The 18,987-nt window shown below is 34.1% G+C and overlaps 1 protein-coding gene across 1 annotated transcript in view; it reads right to left on the bottom strand.

Moving 5' to 3' along the window:
* Positions 1 to 18,987, bottom strand: part of sntg1 (syntrophin gamma 1) — a 208,457-nt gene that overhangs the window by 64,904 nt on the left and 124,566 nt on the right. Inside the window, exons 5-6 of the mRNA XM_004915197.3 lie at positions 5,777 to 5,911; positions 796 to 852 (exon numbers count right to left, since the gene is read on the bottom strand). Of these exons, the coding sequence (XP_004915254.1) occupies positions 796 to 852; positions 5,777 to 5,911 (192 nt within the window). The remainder of the gene's footprint in view (positions 1 to 795; positions 853 to 5,776; positions 5,912 to 18,987) is intronic.

The following is an 18,987-nucleotide window of genomic DNA, read 5'->3' as shown; positions in this document are numbered from 1 at the left end:
AACATGTTGCTCCCGAGCCACTGGTTGGGGATCACTGCTCTAGAGTTTATTGATGCATCTGGAACATGAAACCTACATAGTACACCATATGCATCAATAAAGTCTAGACTAGTGATCCCCAACCAGTGGCTCAGGAGTAACATGTTGCTCACCAACCCCTTGGATGTTGCTCTCAGTGGCCTCAAAGCAGGTGCTTGTCTGTTAGAAATGTATTATCTCAGTCTTTTCACCAAAACCATTGCTGAGCATACACAATTCATAAGTTATAGATTTCCCATTAAATACCTTGGGCAAAAAACAGCAAGCACATTAATTCAAACCTGTCAGATTCACTTTAAATATTAAATAATCCAGTTCTTGATAAATGTAAAATAGACTATATATATCATGGATTTATAAATTTATTATGATTGTTTGTGAGATACTAGCTTTTCGAAACAGGATAATGAATTTATTATTCCAGTGAACAGTAACTAGCATAAATACATCAGGGAATTTATATCTCAAATCCTGGACACAGACACATGAACGCTTTATATCTGACTGCAAAAAAAGGAGCATGTTTTAATTCCCGGTCAGACCCATATTTTTTCATTTTATTTTACTGTGCTGTATTAATCATTTCCATCTACTGATTACACCTTAAAGTCTTACTCCCTTCCACTAAATCCAATTTACTGGAATTTAAAGATGAAATACATTGAAAGAAAATCCATATAAACTGGAGTAGTTATTGTAAACTCTTTTTAAACTAAAAGTAAATGTAATTAACAAATATAATATATCTATACCTACCTTTATGCTTAGTCCAAATCCTCCTACAGTTTGCCTTCTGATGGCAACAGTTCTCTCCTATGAACAGAATATTTAGGTAAGTCGTAAAAAGAAACATATTTATAGATATAACTGCATAATTATACATATATATATTAATTTGCTGCCTTCTCCTTTTCCTGACAAAGGCTTACATGCATTCATTTACAGTCATTTGTGTGACTAGCTGTAGCTCAGTAGCAGCCAGAAGAGACTGAGGTTGAGCTTTGAAGATCATGGGTTTTTCTATGTGGTCAGACTTAGACCCTTATAATTAGGCAGAGAGTGAAAGAGCTTGCTATTCGGTACAATCAAAGTAGAACTGTGCTCACTTGATGTTCAGATACTTTGATATTTATCAAACTGCAGACTGAATAGTGCAGACATTTCAGTGTTTAAAGAGGGACAGCCCTGCCTTCATTATTCCTGGAGAAGGCAGGGTTGTCCCCTCTGAATCATTGAATTGCCTGCACAAATCAGTCAGTGACTTTATAAATCACTAAGTGCCTGAAAATCAAATGAGTGCTGTTTAGTGATGAGCAATTGTTTTCACCAGGCATGGATTTGCAGTAAATTTCTGCATTTTGCCATTGTTTTGTTTCGTGAAAAAAAAAAATGGGCAGGATCATGCAAAAAAAAAAGATGCGGGTGACAAAAAAAGGCGTGGCAACAAAAAAAAGATGCAGGCGATTAAAAAAAGACACCAGCGGCAAACGTGGATTTTTCGCCGTTTCGTGAATTTTCTTGTCGTTATGTGAATTTTCTGGCAAAGCGAAACGGGGAACTGAGGCATCTCAGAGCTTGGTGAAATAGAGTGCAGGGGAGAATGTATGTATGTATGTTCTGTATGTAAGTGCTATCACTCATTTAAGGGACCTCCATCCTTTTGTGTCTTTGACTCTTAACTTATTGCAACTGTTATTTATTTGTATTTATTGTTATACTGTGTATTTATCTATTATTATCTTAATAACCCCCTGTTTTTTGTATTAATGTATTCTACTGTACAGCGCTACGTACATAAGTAGCTCTTTATAAATAAAGATATACATAAATACATACTGAATCACAAACTCTTTACAGGTAGTGCCTGGGCTCCACCTCTACAAAGCAGCAATACTAATTACTGTCAAACCATTCTGTTATATTAAAATAATCAATGCATTATGAGTATAATCTGTGATTTTAATGCATGAGATATGTTAAGCTTTACTCATGACCCCGGGGTTGATTCATGTCAGTGTGAATGAGAAATCCTGCAGATTAAAGGGATAGGCCAATTTAAAATCCATTATTTGTCATTGTCAATTAGAGATTCAATTGCTGCTGCCCACAAAAGAATGACTGGTCTTAGATGTCAAATCTCTTAGTAGGCTATAGGCAATGTTATTATTTTTATTTAGTTAATATTAATGAACATTGATCAAATTAAAATCACAAACATGATTTCGTAAAAGGATCGGTCTAAATTAGATTGATTCCGAAAAATTAATTCTGGATCGATATGATTTGATCACATTTTTCTATTTGGGATTGGGATTTGTATCTGCTTTTTTAATTAGATTAATTATCTAATATTTTCATCTAATTCCAGTTAAGGGTAGATACCCAAGCTCTGTACTGTATAAAGTGGAATATTTTATACATCATTGTTTCAGGAACACATATAAAATTATGTGACACATTTAGGAAGACGATATCAATTCTCACATATTTCCAGTGTTGTTGGTTTCTATACAGCTCTCTTGCTGGTTACAGGGATTGCAGAAGTTGGGAAATGAAAACTAACTCTCTTGCCAAAACATCTTTTTCCCTTTTTAATATACTGCAAACTGTTTCATAAAATTAAAATAACAAAATAGAATAATCAGCCAAGAAGTAAAAAAAGGCTTTCCTCAGGATAACAATGCCAAATATGAGGCACCAGTGTCATTTCAAGATAAGCATAGCTTGCCATTAAATAAGCTGTCATTTTATTATGTTCTTCAAGTAACATTGGGCAAAGAAATACAGACATTTCCTAGATATTAGTTTTTCCACCACAAATATGAGATATATTGGTAAGTTTACTCATGAAGCCACGCTTGAAAATAATCTTCTCATTTTCCCATGTATTCAACACAAACACAGCTATTGAAAGACGTGGATTTATTTGATCTACTATTTGCTACTCCATATCAAGTACAGAAAACAGACTGAAGTCTGAGCTGTAGCATTTGTTAAAATTGAGGTTAACCCTTTTTTTTCTTTCTGTTTATTTTTGTTCATCACTATAGAGTACTTTTTCTTCCTTTTGTTTTGACACATACTCTGAGTGATCCCCAACCAGAGGCTCGTGAGTAACATGTTGCTCCCCAACCCTTTGGCTGTTGCTTATTTTTGAATTTTTGGCTTGGAGGCAAGTTTTGGTTGCATAAAAGCCAGCTATACTGCCAAACTGAATCTCGTGTAGGCTGCCAGTCCATATAGGGACTATCAAATAGCCAATAACAGTCCTTATTGCTTGTGTTGCTCCCAAGTATTTTTACATTTGAATGTAGCTCACAAGTTAAAAAAGTTGGGGATCCCTGCTCTAATTTTACCAAAACGGCATGTCATAAATAATTCATTTAAACCTAGGGGCAATCTTGGCTATTATGCTGTCACCTCCCTAGTTATTTTTCTTTCAACCTTTAAATATTCCAATACCCTTCTCCAGACCCTTTCCCACTACCAAGGCACAATAACTCAGAGCCTCACTGAATAAAACTGAATTTTTACAGGTATATTATACTGTACATAACAAGCAAAGGTACATTTTCACAAGCATTGCATTAAGATGCCAGTCACTGTCAGGTCTAAAATAAATAACATTTCACCTACAGTGAATAATACATTAGCTGCTGGTGGTTCTTCTGGGCACAGATACATTATAGCATTGCAGCTAAATGACAGATTTGTTGACAAATGCTTTTTGGACACCATTTTTTTTTTTTTTTTGCATCATTTTGTTTTAGATTTATCTTACACTGCCAAGATTGATAGACACTTTGTGGACACCATTTCTATTGCATCATTTTGTTTTAGATTTATCTTACATTTACACAAAATAGCATTGGAAGTAAATTTGCTATTGATATTGTTTCATTTACACATTTATGCCATATAATAGCATTTACATATCCTGCAAATTGCTCCATTTTGTTAAATATGTTACAATGACTTTCACACTTTACTAAACACTAAGATTATTTAATTCTTGTTTTTTGGTTTATTGTGTTTTTCATGAATTAATGAATTAATATTAGGGTTTTCAGTTGCAGTACAACTGAGCTTTCTAGTACACTTAGGGAAATATCTATACAGGTATTTTTTCTATAAACAGCATTGGAATTGAATTTGAGAGTTTTTTTCCCCCAAATTTGAATAAACTCAACATTTTACCAAATTCAAATATTTGCTTATTTATTAAAACATTTGAATGTAAAAAAAAAACTTGCTTCAATAAAAGCATGTAAAAACTCAAATGCATCCAATTTGTATTCTAATCATTATTCTAATCATCATTTCAATTGAAAAAAAATCAAAAAAAAAAAATAACTCCCATTGATTTCTACATGAACTTGTATGCTTTTAGATGAAAAAGTTTTACATTTGAGTAAAATAAAGTATTAAATATTAGCGTAGCATTTACTAATATTCATAGTAACATAGTACGTTAGGTTGAAAAAAGACATCACATTCAACCATAATGCCTATATATAACCTGTCTAACTTCTAGTTGATCTAGTTATTCCCTCACTTGCTAAGAATCCATCCAGCCCCTTCTTAAAGTTATATAATGTATCAACCAGCACAACTGATTCGGGGAGGGAATTCCACAACTTCACAGCTCTCACTGTAAAAAAATGCGTTCTGAATATTTAAATGGAACCTCCTTTCTTTTCACATTTTTTTCATGATTCATATTTTTTTTATTCACCTTTATGGGACAAAAGTGCCACAAATCTGAAAGTAAAAATACGCCACCGAAAAACTGTCAAGGTCATGTAGAAGTTAATGGCAAGTATCCTATTACAATTGGCTAATCTTTCTTTGCTTTGTGGTTTATTTGTTTGACAAAACAAAAAGGTTGCAGTTGTTGCATTTGTTATGTGCTTTTTGTGGTTTCTTTTAAAAGCCTGTTTTAATAAATCACTTGGCATTTATAATTTTGAAAATCAGAATGTTGATAAATGGGCCTCCAATACAAAACAAACAAATAAAAAAGTAGAAGTGCTACCTATATTGGCTAACAATAAAAATACATTGCAAGCTTTGCAAAAAATTAATTCAAATAAATCAGCCACTTGGCCTCAGGAAGTTACATGAAAAAGGAAGAAAACTGTGCACACAAAACTAAAGATTGGGGTGAATCAATCTTCTTAAAACCTAGCACTTTAGGTCCTCATACAATGAGATGTAATTTGTTTTGAATGAGACTTCTATGTAATGTCAGATAGGACAAAACACAAGTATAAGCTTGAGGAGTCAGCTACTTTCTGGCATGGTTTATCATATTTGTCATTGTATGGTTCATTTAAAAATGCAGAAATGTGCAGACACAATCCATTCCCAACCACCTTTGTATGTTAAGAGGGTATTGTGAGCAATAGGCCAATAATAAGGAGAGAAATGGTTTAGGTTAGGTATATGCGAAACATATGAATGCACAAAAGATATTTTTTTGTGTGCAAAAATCAGTTTTCCAGAAACAAATTGTGACGCATGGAACCAATTTTTTTGACACGGGTGCAAATTTTTTGATGTGATTTTTCTGCAGTGAATTTTGACGCCCATTTCATGAAAAAATCCTCCAATGACTAAATGCGGAAATTCGCCGCTAATCCATGCCTGGCAAATTATTTTGCCCATCACTACTATACAACTTTATTTTAAAAACACCAGTAAAAATAACCTATTAAACAAATAAAATATTACTTACACCAGAATAGAAAGGTTCTCCAGACACACAGATCACATCTTGTTCCTGAATCATCAGAATATCTTTGGCTAAGTGGAGCCGAACTTTAAAAGGTTCTTGATTACCATCTTGCAACAAACAAATTCCTGTCTTTGCCTAAAAGGAAAACATAGAAAAAGCAAGATGTTTTTTTAAAATATGGACTTCTGTATAAAAACCAGCAACAAAATGAGATTATTAATTTGTATAAGACTTTTTGTTATTACAAGACTACTGCGCTAATGCACTAAAGCAGCATTAAGGTAATCTGTAGGGGACAGAACATGAAATTAATTTTCCAGTGGAATTTGAGTGCCACCATTAATTAATCTTGCAGTGAAAATCTGGAAAAAACAATATTCAGCTAAGTATGTGGCATACATAAAATGGAAATAATCTTAGATGATTATGTTTATTAATATTTAGAGCACATTCTTTAGCAAATGTCCCTGTTCCATAAAAATGTAGTAAAGGGCCCGTGCTTAATGCTTAAAAGTTGTTCAATAGCATAATTATAGCAATTATTTAATTTTCTTTGCAGAGCCAAACTTTTAACAAATTGGATGAAAGACATTTTTAAAAGCTTAGAAATAAGTTATGGAAAAAAATACACCTTTTGATGCCTGATGTATTTGTATGTAAATATGTATAACTATTTATAAAGCACTACATGGATATGCAGCACTGTACAAGGTACAGGTAAAAAAGTAGGCACAGGGAGGACAAGCATTGTAAGAAGTATACATATACAGAGATTAAATTCCATCTTCAGGCAGCCATGACAGGGATTTTACTGGGAGAGGAGCAGTTTCCCTCTTAGGAGACTGATTGCAGGGGACAGAGGTGGGAGTCTATGGGTCTGGTTAGCATGAGATTGCAATAGTGTAAATGGAATAGGATAAGGGAATCAATATGTGTATTGTATATTGTGTATTCCCCTAAAGGGAGAAATACCCTGTGTTTTAGATCTTTTTTGCATAGACTTTTGCATGATAACAAACTGTCCATTTGCTCAATATATATATATATATATATATATATATATTAAAATACACTAATATTGATTTGAACCTCAAGACCCTTGGTGCTGGTTGTGTTTTATTCGGTATATATATTGAACTCTGTGCACATGGGCAGCTACATGGTAGCAAGTTTGGAGTAAGGTGCTGTCGTGTGGATATAAATGAAGAATGAAGAATATATATATATATATATATATATATATATATATATTAAAGAGATCTTTTTTTAACAATAATACATTCAAAAATAAATAAGCCAAAAAAAATGATATAGGAATAAACATTTCAGTTTACCATGTTGGATGATTATATTATTTAGTTGGTATGCATGCAACATGATTGTTATATTTTATCTGTGATTACCAAATTATATTATCAACACAGAAGCAAAAGAAAAAAAAAATCGGCTGCTTTCCCATCATCACTATTTGAAAGATACTGAATCCCGAGAGGGAGGTTTAATTATGCACAGATTCTTTAAGAAGACAACTTACAGCACTAATGAAAGTGAAATAATAAAATCTGTTATTCATTTATATTCCATAAATATATACATTGAAAAAGTGTTCAGTTCAGTCAGTTTTCTGAAAGAAATAATCTAATAATGTCTGTTATATATAAATCCCTTAGGAAGAAAACATCTTCATTATGCAGTTTCAGATAGAAAAAGAAAGATTAAATAACAAGTATGGAATAGGTAAGTAATGATAAAATACTTATTTTTCCATCTAAAATTACCATATGCATTCATTCCTCTAAACTGAATGGTGTTGAATTTCAAAATCTACAAATTACATCCTCCCACACCCTAACCACACCCAACCACCCTGGCCAGAAGGTATAGTCTGTTTAGGTAGTGAGATTAATGACAAATCTATGTTAGCCTTAGAACTTACTGGCCATTTTTTTTTTACATAATGGCATGACTTTAAAAGTGAAGATTGCAAATTCAAAAAATTATTTTAATAATCACACCTTAATAAGCTACACATAATTTTTAACCAAATCCTTTTTTCCTGACTTTTGCTAATAAGTATATTGGTATTAGTATTAGTTCTACTTTAACATACTTAATATATTAATTGTGCACCCACAGTAGACATAAAACCAATAAATTCATTAGTGATTACACAGAAAATGTGTTTTACCAATTTCCTTCATTTAAAAAGGAAACTGCACAAATTAATTTGTAAATGTACATGTTAATAAAAGGGATAATTGAACCTTATTCTTATTTCAAGTGTTAGTAGTGATTATGGGCTCTGGTCTTAGCATCTGTGCTGCCTGTGCCCCCCATTTATGTTGGAAGTCGTAAGGTTTTAAATAGGTTGTGCTATAAATGCGCTATAAAATGGAAAACAATTATATATCGGACGTTTGCAGTTGCCCACGTGATTCCCGCTTGAGTGGCATAGGAGTTGTGGAACATCACAAATAGTTAATTAGGACTGATAAAGTATGGCCATCTTAAGACACCTGTTTCAATTAGTTAGAAGCATTCCACTGCTCAGAGCTGTCAAACACATTCATTTCATTAGGATTTTAGCCAGTGCAGCTCAGTAGAACCATCGAGCAGTGATTCCGGCATGGAAAATAAATTGTTATATATAAAACCATCCATGGTTGACTTTTAATATATTATTTGCATAGAATATATTATATAGGCTAAACCTCATCTGCTAGAATTTGTAGACACTCAGTCCACTGGATTTAACCCTACTGGGCTTTCCGGTGTGGTACAGGTTTTCCACATCAAAAACAATCGCTGTGAGTAGATGCTAAGCTCATTTGCAAAATAGCAGGAAATCAGGCTTTATAACCACATTTCCATTTTTTCTATTATTACCAATTTTCCATTTTTATGAAATACTGTATAATAGCTTATATTATACGATCACCCAGTGAGTTATGGCAGAGTCAGACTGGGGTACCTAGGCCCACCCGAGGTCCTGATCTCAAGGGTATGAAACGTCACCCTCCACTCCAGGACTAGCAAGTACAAGGGTTTTTCCCAGGGACCCTGGTGGCGAATTATATAATATGTCTAGCAACTGACCTCTAATTTGATCAAAATATTCATGCAATTCTTGATTTGGCTGACCCTGAACTGAAAGATGTTATGCCTATAATTGAAGTGATGCCAACACATTAAAGGCAAAATATATATAAGCCTTCTTTGCAAAACTACCTGGGTATACTAGTGACTATAACAATAAAAAGGCATTAAAATGGCTATAGGAGGCAGAAGTAACTACTAATTAAAATGCATTAATTGTAACACGACGTAGATGTTATACCTGTTATATGGTTATTGCTGGTGATTGTTTTGCAAATCCATTGTCCAAAAAGTTGGATTTAATTGAAAAGTGATTTTGCATTCAGATAATTTTAGTCATCATCAACTTATATGGGGACTATTTACTAATGGTTGAATTTTTTTAGCTCTCAAAGTCACTGAAAAAAGTTGCAACTTTTCCAAGATGTACTACGTGTCAAAACTGTGAAAAATCTGAACCCGACAATTCACCAATTAGTAAATTTCTTAAGGTGTTAAACATTGCATCAAACAGAGAGGTTGAATGAGATAAAAACGAAATAATGACCCATTTCATTATTTATCATCCATAATGATCAAAATTATGTCATTTTTATAAATATAGAATAATGACTACATACCAGGTTTGCTCAAACTCCCTTTGATCCTTCTTTTGTGGATCATATCTAGTGAGTATTTCAAAGATTATAATGTATAAAAGGGCAGGTAAATGGAGACACAGAAGGGGGTAATTTTTGAACGATGAAAGCAAAAGAACCAAGTCCCAACAAATGACCAAGTTAAAAAGAAAAAAATCACATTTCTAGAGTGTCTTGATTTTTTGGCACTAAAACATTTTATTCTGACCATCCAAACAAGTTCTTTTTACTACTCAAGGTAGAGGCTGCTTTGACTAAATATATAGGATAATACTATTCTGTTAAAGTGTTTTCCAATTGTGAAATTAAGGAAACATAGCTATTTTAAAATCTGTGATAGAATTGGGATGTTAAAAAATATCTGTGGTAAAATATGTTGCACTACAGGAGGTAAAACTAAAACTGCTTAGCTTTTTAAGAAAGTGATATCTCATGCAGTGATATCAACACCAGGGGAGTTGTGAAGGATTACATAGAGATTTTTCACACAAATTATTTCATAGTGGATATATATATATACTAAATATGTACTTTAATAAATTCACGGGTAAGATATGTGGGAATTAACCAAATTGTAATGTATAGTACATATTGCACATTATACATTTTTCACAAAACTGAGCTACAGGGATGGAAATAATGGGTTTTGCAAAGGTCCCATTCTCAATATTTGGATACCATGTTGTACCTAGAAAGAACATGCAGATTGCAACAAAACAAATGTTCTTTATAGTAAAGCTTCTTTATACAGCCATAAGCACTCACAGAATAGCTGCAGTGTCCTCTATCAAAAGAAACACAGGATTTCTTGTCTTCCTTTGTGTAAACATGTTCTTCAGTATTGCACTTCCCCTTTTAGAAAAATCCTTCATTCCGGAGGCTTGAGTTAACACAGCTCTTTCCTCCCTTCTCCCCCTCCCATCAGAATGTGTGATCTGAGCTACCAGCAGCTAGAGAACTGTTTTAAAGTAATTAAAATAAGAAACCTTTGCCCTTCACTTGTAAAAGTTGTGTGTTTGCTTCAGAAAGGCTACTATATAAGTACCTTGCAGTGTAGCCATGAGGGAAGCCATTTAAGCTTAAAAAAAAGGAGAAAAGGCAAATATTACATAGCAGATAACAGATAAGCTCTTTAGAATGCAATAATGTTTTACAGAGCTAATGTTATCTGCTATGTAACCTGTGCAATGTAGCCTTATTTACATTTGAATAGCTACATCCCTTGGCTTTACAGCGGCTTTGTTTATAAAAACGTGGCATTGAATGCACCCTATGGAATTATGTAAGTGGTGTGTAGAAGAATTAATTACTGTATAAACTATAGTAGGATTTCTAAAGCAAACACACAACTTTAACCAGTGCAGGGCAACAGTACATTATATTTTCAATACTTTGATACACTTCCATTTTTTTTACATTACTGTTCCATGATTAATGTATAGTGATGAGTGAAATTTTTCACAGGCACAAAAATTTGACCCGCGCCACTTTTTTACGTTTTGCTAATTTGTTAGAATAGAATATTTTAAGGGACACCATTTGTTTTAGTGCATGACAATACTCATTACTCTATACATTTTAACCTCATTCCAAAAAAGAAAAATTGTATTATACTTACAGTGATTTTTTTTCCTGGGCAACTCCATGTCATAACCTACTGGGCATAGCCCCACCATACTGCACTCATCAGAAGGACCCTCCCCAAAGTTTCAAAAGCCAAACCCAATCTGGTGTTTAGTGACAACCCTCTAGAAACTACCAAGGGAAAGGGAATCTAAGGACACGGAGTCATAACTTACTGGGATGTAGCAAGCTAACAGATCCTTTCAAATGGAAGGATAGCTTAAAAGGAAATCTGGATCACAGAATGTAACCTTATTAAAGAGAAATGCCACAAGTGAGCATAGAAAGAATCTCTGGGTGAAAAATCTATAAATTCCCCTGAGCAACTTATAGTAGTAACAGTAAATGAAATATTGGATCATTTTGTTTTGTGAGTTCTAATTATATATCTATATATATGCATATACAATCCATTGACTTTCAGCACACCAACAGTAGAAGTGACCTGGGTGCTGCCAAATTGTGCTAGATTAACCAAAATTCAAAAGTGAACAGGTGCAGACCAGGAGCCTATAAAAGTTAAAAACAAAAATCTTTATTTTATTTACCGGGCCAAGATTTCGTTTTCCACCTAAGACCTTTATCCCCCTAAGACCTTGAAAAAGATCTTAGGAGGAGACCATAACTTTGGCTTAGTATTTTAAGTGAATTAAAGATTTTTTTTTTTTTTTTTTGTACACCTGTTCACTTTTGAATTATATATATATATCTCAGATAAGATGACTGTTGTCTGGGACAATTGTAAATACACATTTGGGTTCATTCTTGCAGTCTTTATGACAATTTACCAAGGTTTATTTCCAAGCAGCTGTCAAGCAACAAAATGTTTTCTCTTACAGTCGTGGGTGAAACTTTCATGTACTTGGTATAGCAAGTCATTGTATGCTGTACGAGAATCACACACTATGAAGGCATAAAAGCCATGGTACAGGTGCTGTTAGACACTGGTTTCTGTAAATAAATTATATACTTCAGTAATTATAGTTAGTGTAAGAAAGAATTATTTCAGATTCCAATAAGGGACTCCATTATCCCCAAACAAAACTCCGAGAACATACATATTGTCCCTTTGTGGAAGGCGTTTTTTGCTACAGAAATTGGACTACAGATTATAATTAGTGTTTCTATGGCATACACTTAAAGATGTTATGCTCAGATAATTCACTTCTTTAGTTTAACTATAACATTCATAACCATCAGTTTTCCTCCATGTAATCTACGGCTTATGTTGCAAACAGTTCGTTAAAAGTTAATCACATTGTATTTTCCGGATCTTGTTTTGAAACAATGTAAAATACAAATGTAGTACACACCTGTAGCATTTTAGAATTTGCAATGCAGATTGCCTCAACCAAACCTAGAGCTACATGGCCCATTACCCCAAGAAAGAAGTGAGAAAAGGAAGCATGTTACATACATTTATATATACACTAGGGGCTGATTTATCAATGTTCAAATTCAATGTTTTTCATTTTTTTTGTACTAAAACTGAATTAGAACTATGTTTTACAAAACTTTAAAGGAGAAGGGAAGGCTAGTAATGAGTTAATCTCAAGCTGCAGGCATACCTTCAGTTGTCTCAATAGTGCCCTTAAGTCTCCCCATATTTCACCTGTTCAGAAGATCAGAAGCCTCATAGGAAAAAAAAAAATGCTGAGCTGTGTAAAGAAAGTTCCCATAATGCCTCACTCCTGCACAGACACCCAGACCAAGTGAACATGCTCAGTTAGTTAGACTATGGGGGAGATTTACTAATCCACGAACGGTCCGAAGGCGTCCGAATGCATTTTTTCGCAATGATCAGTATTTTTGCGACTTTTTCGTCGCCGACGTGACTTTTTTGTATGTCCCGCGATTTTTTCGTCAACTTTTTTTGTATATTTTCCGCTACTTTTTTGCCACTGTCGAGAAAAAATCGGATTGGTTGTTCCGCCGTTTAGTATCGCTCAATACGAAACAATCGTGCAAAATATGATATCGTCGCCACGGCGACGAAAAAGTCGCAAAATTTTCGTTTCCAATGCGATTTTTTCCCTTTCGGGATTCGGATTCGTGGATTAGTAAATCTGCCCCTATGAGTCAGCTTCCTGCTGATTGGCTCAGATCAACATTCCTAAGGGGGGGGGGTGAGTTCTTAGCATTCTTGAGGGTGGGGGGAGCAGGAGAGAGCAGAGAACAGAAAGCACAGGCACAGGAATTACAGACAAATATTTTTTCAGAGGACTCTGCAGCATTTCTGTGAGTGCTTATGGCTGTATTTACATAGACCTTTCTGATAAAGCTTACTTAGTTTTTACCTTTCTTTCTCCTTTAATATTCAATATTTATTAAGTGCAAAAAACTCAAATGTAAGCTTGTGAGTTCATGTAGAAGTCAGTGGGAGTTATCCTAGGTAATTTGTAAGCATATTTTTTTCAATCCTAATTCCAATTGTTATAGTTTTTATAAAAATATTTAGACCCATTGAAAATCAATTTGGATGCATTCACTGTTTAATTAGATCAAGTTTTTTTTAGCTTCAAATGTTTTAATAAATAAGCAATCATTTGAGTTTGGTAAAATTAGCAAATTCTCATTTTGCTAAACAAGACTCTTATCAAAGCATGAAATACCATTTTTATGGGAGTTTTAGAGGCACATTAGTCAAATTGTGAATTTGACTGTGGAAAGCTTTAATTTCAACTTTCAACAAATAAGCCCCAAATAGTTTTACTAAAACTCACAAACTCAAATTACAGTTTCTGCAAATCTAATGTTTGAGATCTAAGTTTAAAAAACTTGAATGTGAATATTTATTGTCTAAAAGCTGCCAAAGCGTAATCGCTGCATTTAAAAAAAAAGGTTTGGGTTGTTCTGAATTGCGCCATTAAACTGAAACAATTAAAAAGAAACAGTGAATAAGGACCACAAGTTAGAATGCATTATGGGTTTTGAGAATAAAACAAAACACTCAAGTGTTTGTCCACGCAACTTTGCATTTGCTCCTATCTCCACAATATACTGTAACATGTTCAATCACATTGGATACATGAAACGCAAAATCATATGGATCATTTTTTATAAAGAACACCCAGAAAGATTTGATGTTGCCTTGATTGTTCACACAGATAAACACCCCACTATCTTGTCATTATTTGGGCTCACAATTTCTTAGGTATCAGTCAGTTAATGTTCTCACTACATTTTTCAAAATGCATTGGAGTTATTGGGTATGTATGTATTATAGTATAGGCATGGGATCCGTTATCCGGAAACCTGTTATCCAGAAAGCTCCGAATTACAGAAAGCCTGTCTTCCATAGACTCCATTTTAATCAAATAATTCAGATTTTTAAAATATTTTTCCTTTTTCTCTGTAATAATAAAACAGAACATTGTATTTGATCCCAACTAAGATATAATTAATACTTATTGGAAGTAAATCAGTCCTACTGGGTTTAATTAATGTTTTATTGTTTTTTTAGTAGACTTAAGGTATGGAGACCCAAATTACGGAAAGACCCCTTATCTGGAATACCCTTGGTCCCGAGCATTCTGGATAATGGGTCCTATACCTGTACTATGTACATATCATTTGCATAACATCATCTGGCTTTATCAATGTATTCAGAATAAACAATTCAAGAATAAAAATCACTGTAAAGTCCAACAGTTAGGCTTTAAAGGAATATTCTTAGCAACATACAAAGCCTGCATTCAGTACAACACTGAAATATTACTGAATATAAACTGATTTACAATGCATTAACCATACCTTTTCTCACTGATTAAAAATAGTCCATTTAATGCATTTTGCATTACTTGAATGACTTTAAGGGGGAGATTTATCAATGTTGGGGTTTAATTATTTTTCATGAGTCAAGTTTCTTTTGCAACAAAAAACTTGAAATAAAATTAGGGTTAAACAACTCAAATGTCTGGTATTTATTAAATACAAACCCCCCAAAAACTTGGATGTAAAAATTCGCCATCTAAAAGATTGGGGGTTCCTATAGAAGTCAATGGGAGTTGTCCTAGGCAAAGTCAAGCCATATTTTCAATTCAAGATATTCAAGTTTTCTATTCGGATGAGTTTTACTTATAAATAAATAAGCAGGCATTTGATTTGCAAGTTTATTCAATTTAGAAAAAACAAACTTGAATTCACAAGTTCAAAAATTGATAAATAAGCCCATAAATGTCATTCTGTTACAAGAAATGGCACTAACATTAATGGATTATATTTAATCAATGTAACCAGTATGATGTGCTACATCAATCATTTGCTCTTGTTAATACTTGGAAAACCTAAAGTATTAAGATTTACTTCCTTCAGTTCAAGGAAATCATTGTTAAGGTGACAGGAAACATATCAAGAAGCAGTGACATAGGTGTAATGAGAAACACAGACTGAAATGGATTGGATTAATGTTACACCTTACTGGACTGGTAGTGCTGATTGAATAGAGAAATGATGGTAGAAATCTTTAGTTGGATGAGGTAGGAATTTCTAGATCTGTTAAAAAATGTTTGTTCCATGTGATGTTGTTTAAGTTAGTAAAAAAGACTGTGACAAAGGGAAACTCAAGGTTAAAATGGATAACAACAAAGCAAACTTGACAAATAGGGGTTATTCTATCATTGATTTTATAATGATTTACAAGATATATTTGATTTACAGTGAATTAAACCTTTGAGAGTAAATGCTGGGGGAATAATCCATAGTAAATAGAGATGTAGCGAACTGTTCGACGGCGAACTAATTCGCGCGAACATCGGGTGTTCGCAAGTCCGCAAATTCGCGAACTTTCGGCGATGTTCGCCATTTTGGGTTCGCCGTGTTTTTTTTTGGCGTTTTTTTTTTCATTATTTTTTGGCGTTTTTTTTTGGCGTTATTTTTTGGCGTTTTTTTTTGGCGTTTTTTTTTGGCGTTTTTTTTACAAAGTATTTTTCAGAGAAATTTTTGCTTGATCCCCCTCCTGCATGCCACTGTCCAGGTCGTGGCACCCTTTAAACAACTTTAAAATCAGTTTTCTGGCCAGAAATGGCTTTTCTAGGTTTTAAAGTTCGCCTTCCCATTGAAGTCTATGGGGTTCGCAAAGTTCGCGAATATTCGGGAGTTTTGCCGAAAGTCCGCGAACGGGTCCGCGAACGGGTCCGCGAACATTTTTGGCGATGTTCGCTACATCCCTAATAGTAAATACAAATATGGTTACCCAGCAAAAATTCCCAAGAAAAACTATGTTTTAGCAAGCAGATAGAAGGAGACTGATCTGTTAGAATTTCTTACTAACAATATAGCCCAGCACTTAGGCTTGTAAATCTCCCCAGATCTTTGGTATGGGGAGCTTTTTTTTTATCTAACCCATGAATGGGTGCCAGGATATCGGGATAATCATGTTTTTGGAAACCAAACCTTAAGTCTAAAATAAAACATTAAAAAGAAGGATTTATGCAGTTTAGTATAAGGAACTGTTTTACTTTTATAGTGAAAAGGTAAATTATTAAAAAAAAAAATAGGAAAAAAGAGGAATTGTTTGATGAAAATGGACTGTATGTGGAAATGACATTCATGTATTCCAGAGTGGCATTTCTGGATAACAAAATAGATTTATAGAAAGATAGATAAAAAAAAACAAAATTAATAAAATAACAAATTATACTGTACAATCATTTTGACAGGAAAAGTTGTATGTTAAGATTATAGATTGTAACCCAGTTAGGAAGATATAGTCATACATTCTTATTAAATATACAGTTTGTCTGAAATGTGAACTTTAGCTGTAGAAGAAAAGAGACTTCGTTTTAATACGATATGTTAAAGTACTTTGGATCACAATTCATTTTTATATTTCTTTTTCTGTCTTTTCATGTGGAGTAGGTAGAGACCTATTATTCTGTAAAAATAAAAATACTGTTACAATTGATTCTGATGCCTGCCCTTTATAGTGTGAAACAATGACATTTTAGAAGGGCACTTACTGTAAGTCATAAATCATCCCACAAATTCACTGTCCACCTTCTGATAATTCTACTGCACGGGCCCAAAATAATAAGCTACTTCCATTTTTGTATTTGAATGTTCATTTTGCAGATAAAAATAAGAAAGGACTGCAATGGAAGCTATACATTTTGAAAAGAGACATTTTATATTTTAAGCATGTTAAACATTCCCTGTAGTTATGGTATAGCGCTATTATAAATGGGGAAATTACTGTCATATTCTGCAGTGTATATACAACAAGCATTATTAAAGACAGATTTAGAACACTTCTTCCAATGCATTTTTTATGCACAGTTTTATTGTCGAGAATAGGAATTTTCTATAAACATAGACTTAAACACTGGTTCCCAAGCAGCACAGCAATTTGAGACAGAATCTATTCCATATTTTATCTCTCAAATTATTGTGAACTCCTAATGATTTAACTTTTTTAAAAGTGAACCTCATCAGGAGCTCCTAAGTTAAATAATTCGTATTAAAATATTAAATAAGAATGTAGAACACTATAAATAAGGCTTACCCTGATAAACAGGGTCAGACGGGGGGGGTGCAGGGCCCACCGGGGATTCTGCCTCAAGGGCCCCTGCATCCACCAATGGCTCCCACCACCTTCACACACCCCTTCCCTTCCCCTTGCAGGGGCCCCCACCACCTGTCTGACCCCGAACCTGCAGCGTGTCGGGAAGGGAGATCGGCGATATGCCCCCTGATCCCCTTCTGTACATGCCCCCTGCTCTCTTTCTGAACACGCTTCCTACTCCCTTCTGGACACCTCTTCTGCACCCCCTTTGAACACGTCCCCTGCTTCCCTTGTGAACACGCCTCCTGCTCCCCCTTCAAACACGCCCCCTGTTTCCCTCCTGAACAGAGATCCGGTGGAGTGGGCATTGGGTCTGGGCCGTCAGGGCCCACCGGGTTTTTTCCCAGTGTCCCGGCGGCCCAGTCCCACCCTGCTGATAAAGCTGCATGCTTCTGTAATATGGCATGGATAAATACAGGAATTTTGTTGAGTAACAGTCTCATGTTAACTTTGGTCAGTCTTTGGAGTTTTCAGATATATAAATAATACAGAACATAATGAATGTGTTTGGCAGGGGAAATTCCAGCTTTGCTGCATACTGCATACCCCTTGACTATGCCAAATATTATTGATTAGTTAAGTCTACTCTATATACATAATAATTAGTAAAAAACAATGGTTGGTGGATAAAGGGAAAGAAGTGCACAAGCTACAATATCTAGGAATTTCTAAAACTGAATCCTTTTTTTAATCCTCTCTTTCGTACAGAATGTTGATCTAGATAGAAGGATAATAATACAGAGATGTCATAAGATACCCTGTGGAGTAATATATCTCTAGGCTGCAGTGGTGTTAGCTGTCATAACACTGACTATTTCATGTGAAGGATCACTCTTCTCCGCTAATCTTCTGACTTACTATTTGTTATAAAGATAGCTGTAATCCCATAAAGGTAAAAAGTAGACATTTAGATTATCACCAATATACACACATATAGTGCTTTAAAAAAATATTCAGGCTCTTGACCAATATGTTATTTTACTGAACAAGAATGAGATTTTTTGTTTCACAATACTTAGGGGGGATATATTAACAATTAAACTTTTGTGGTTTTATATTTTTTTCAAACTAAACTCCATGAACATTATGCATTTATCAAAAAATCTGAATTGAAAAAGCATGAACGAAAAATAGTTGCCAAAAGAACGCAACTTTTTCAACTTTTGACAAAAGGCAGCGTTAAAATTCCAGAAAAGCTCTAAAACCACACAGTAAAGAAAGATCTCGACAGGTTTTAGCTGACATATTTTTTCATCTGGAATCATCACAGTTTTGTCACATAATAAATTACA

This window comes from Xenopus tropicalis, chromosome 6 (assembly GCF_000004195.4).
Source record: "Xenopus tropicalis strain Nigerian chromosome 6, UCB_Xtro_10.0, whole genome shotgun sequence".
Classification (NCBI taxonomy): domain Eukaryota; kingdom Metazoa; phylum Chordata; class Amphibia; order Anura; family Pipidae; genus Xenopus; species Xenopus tropicalis.
The sequence above is the reverse complement of the archived record's forward strand: the minus strand, read 5'-3'. Positions and strand labels throughout refer to the sequence as shown.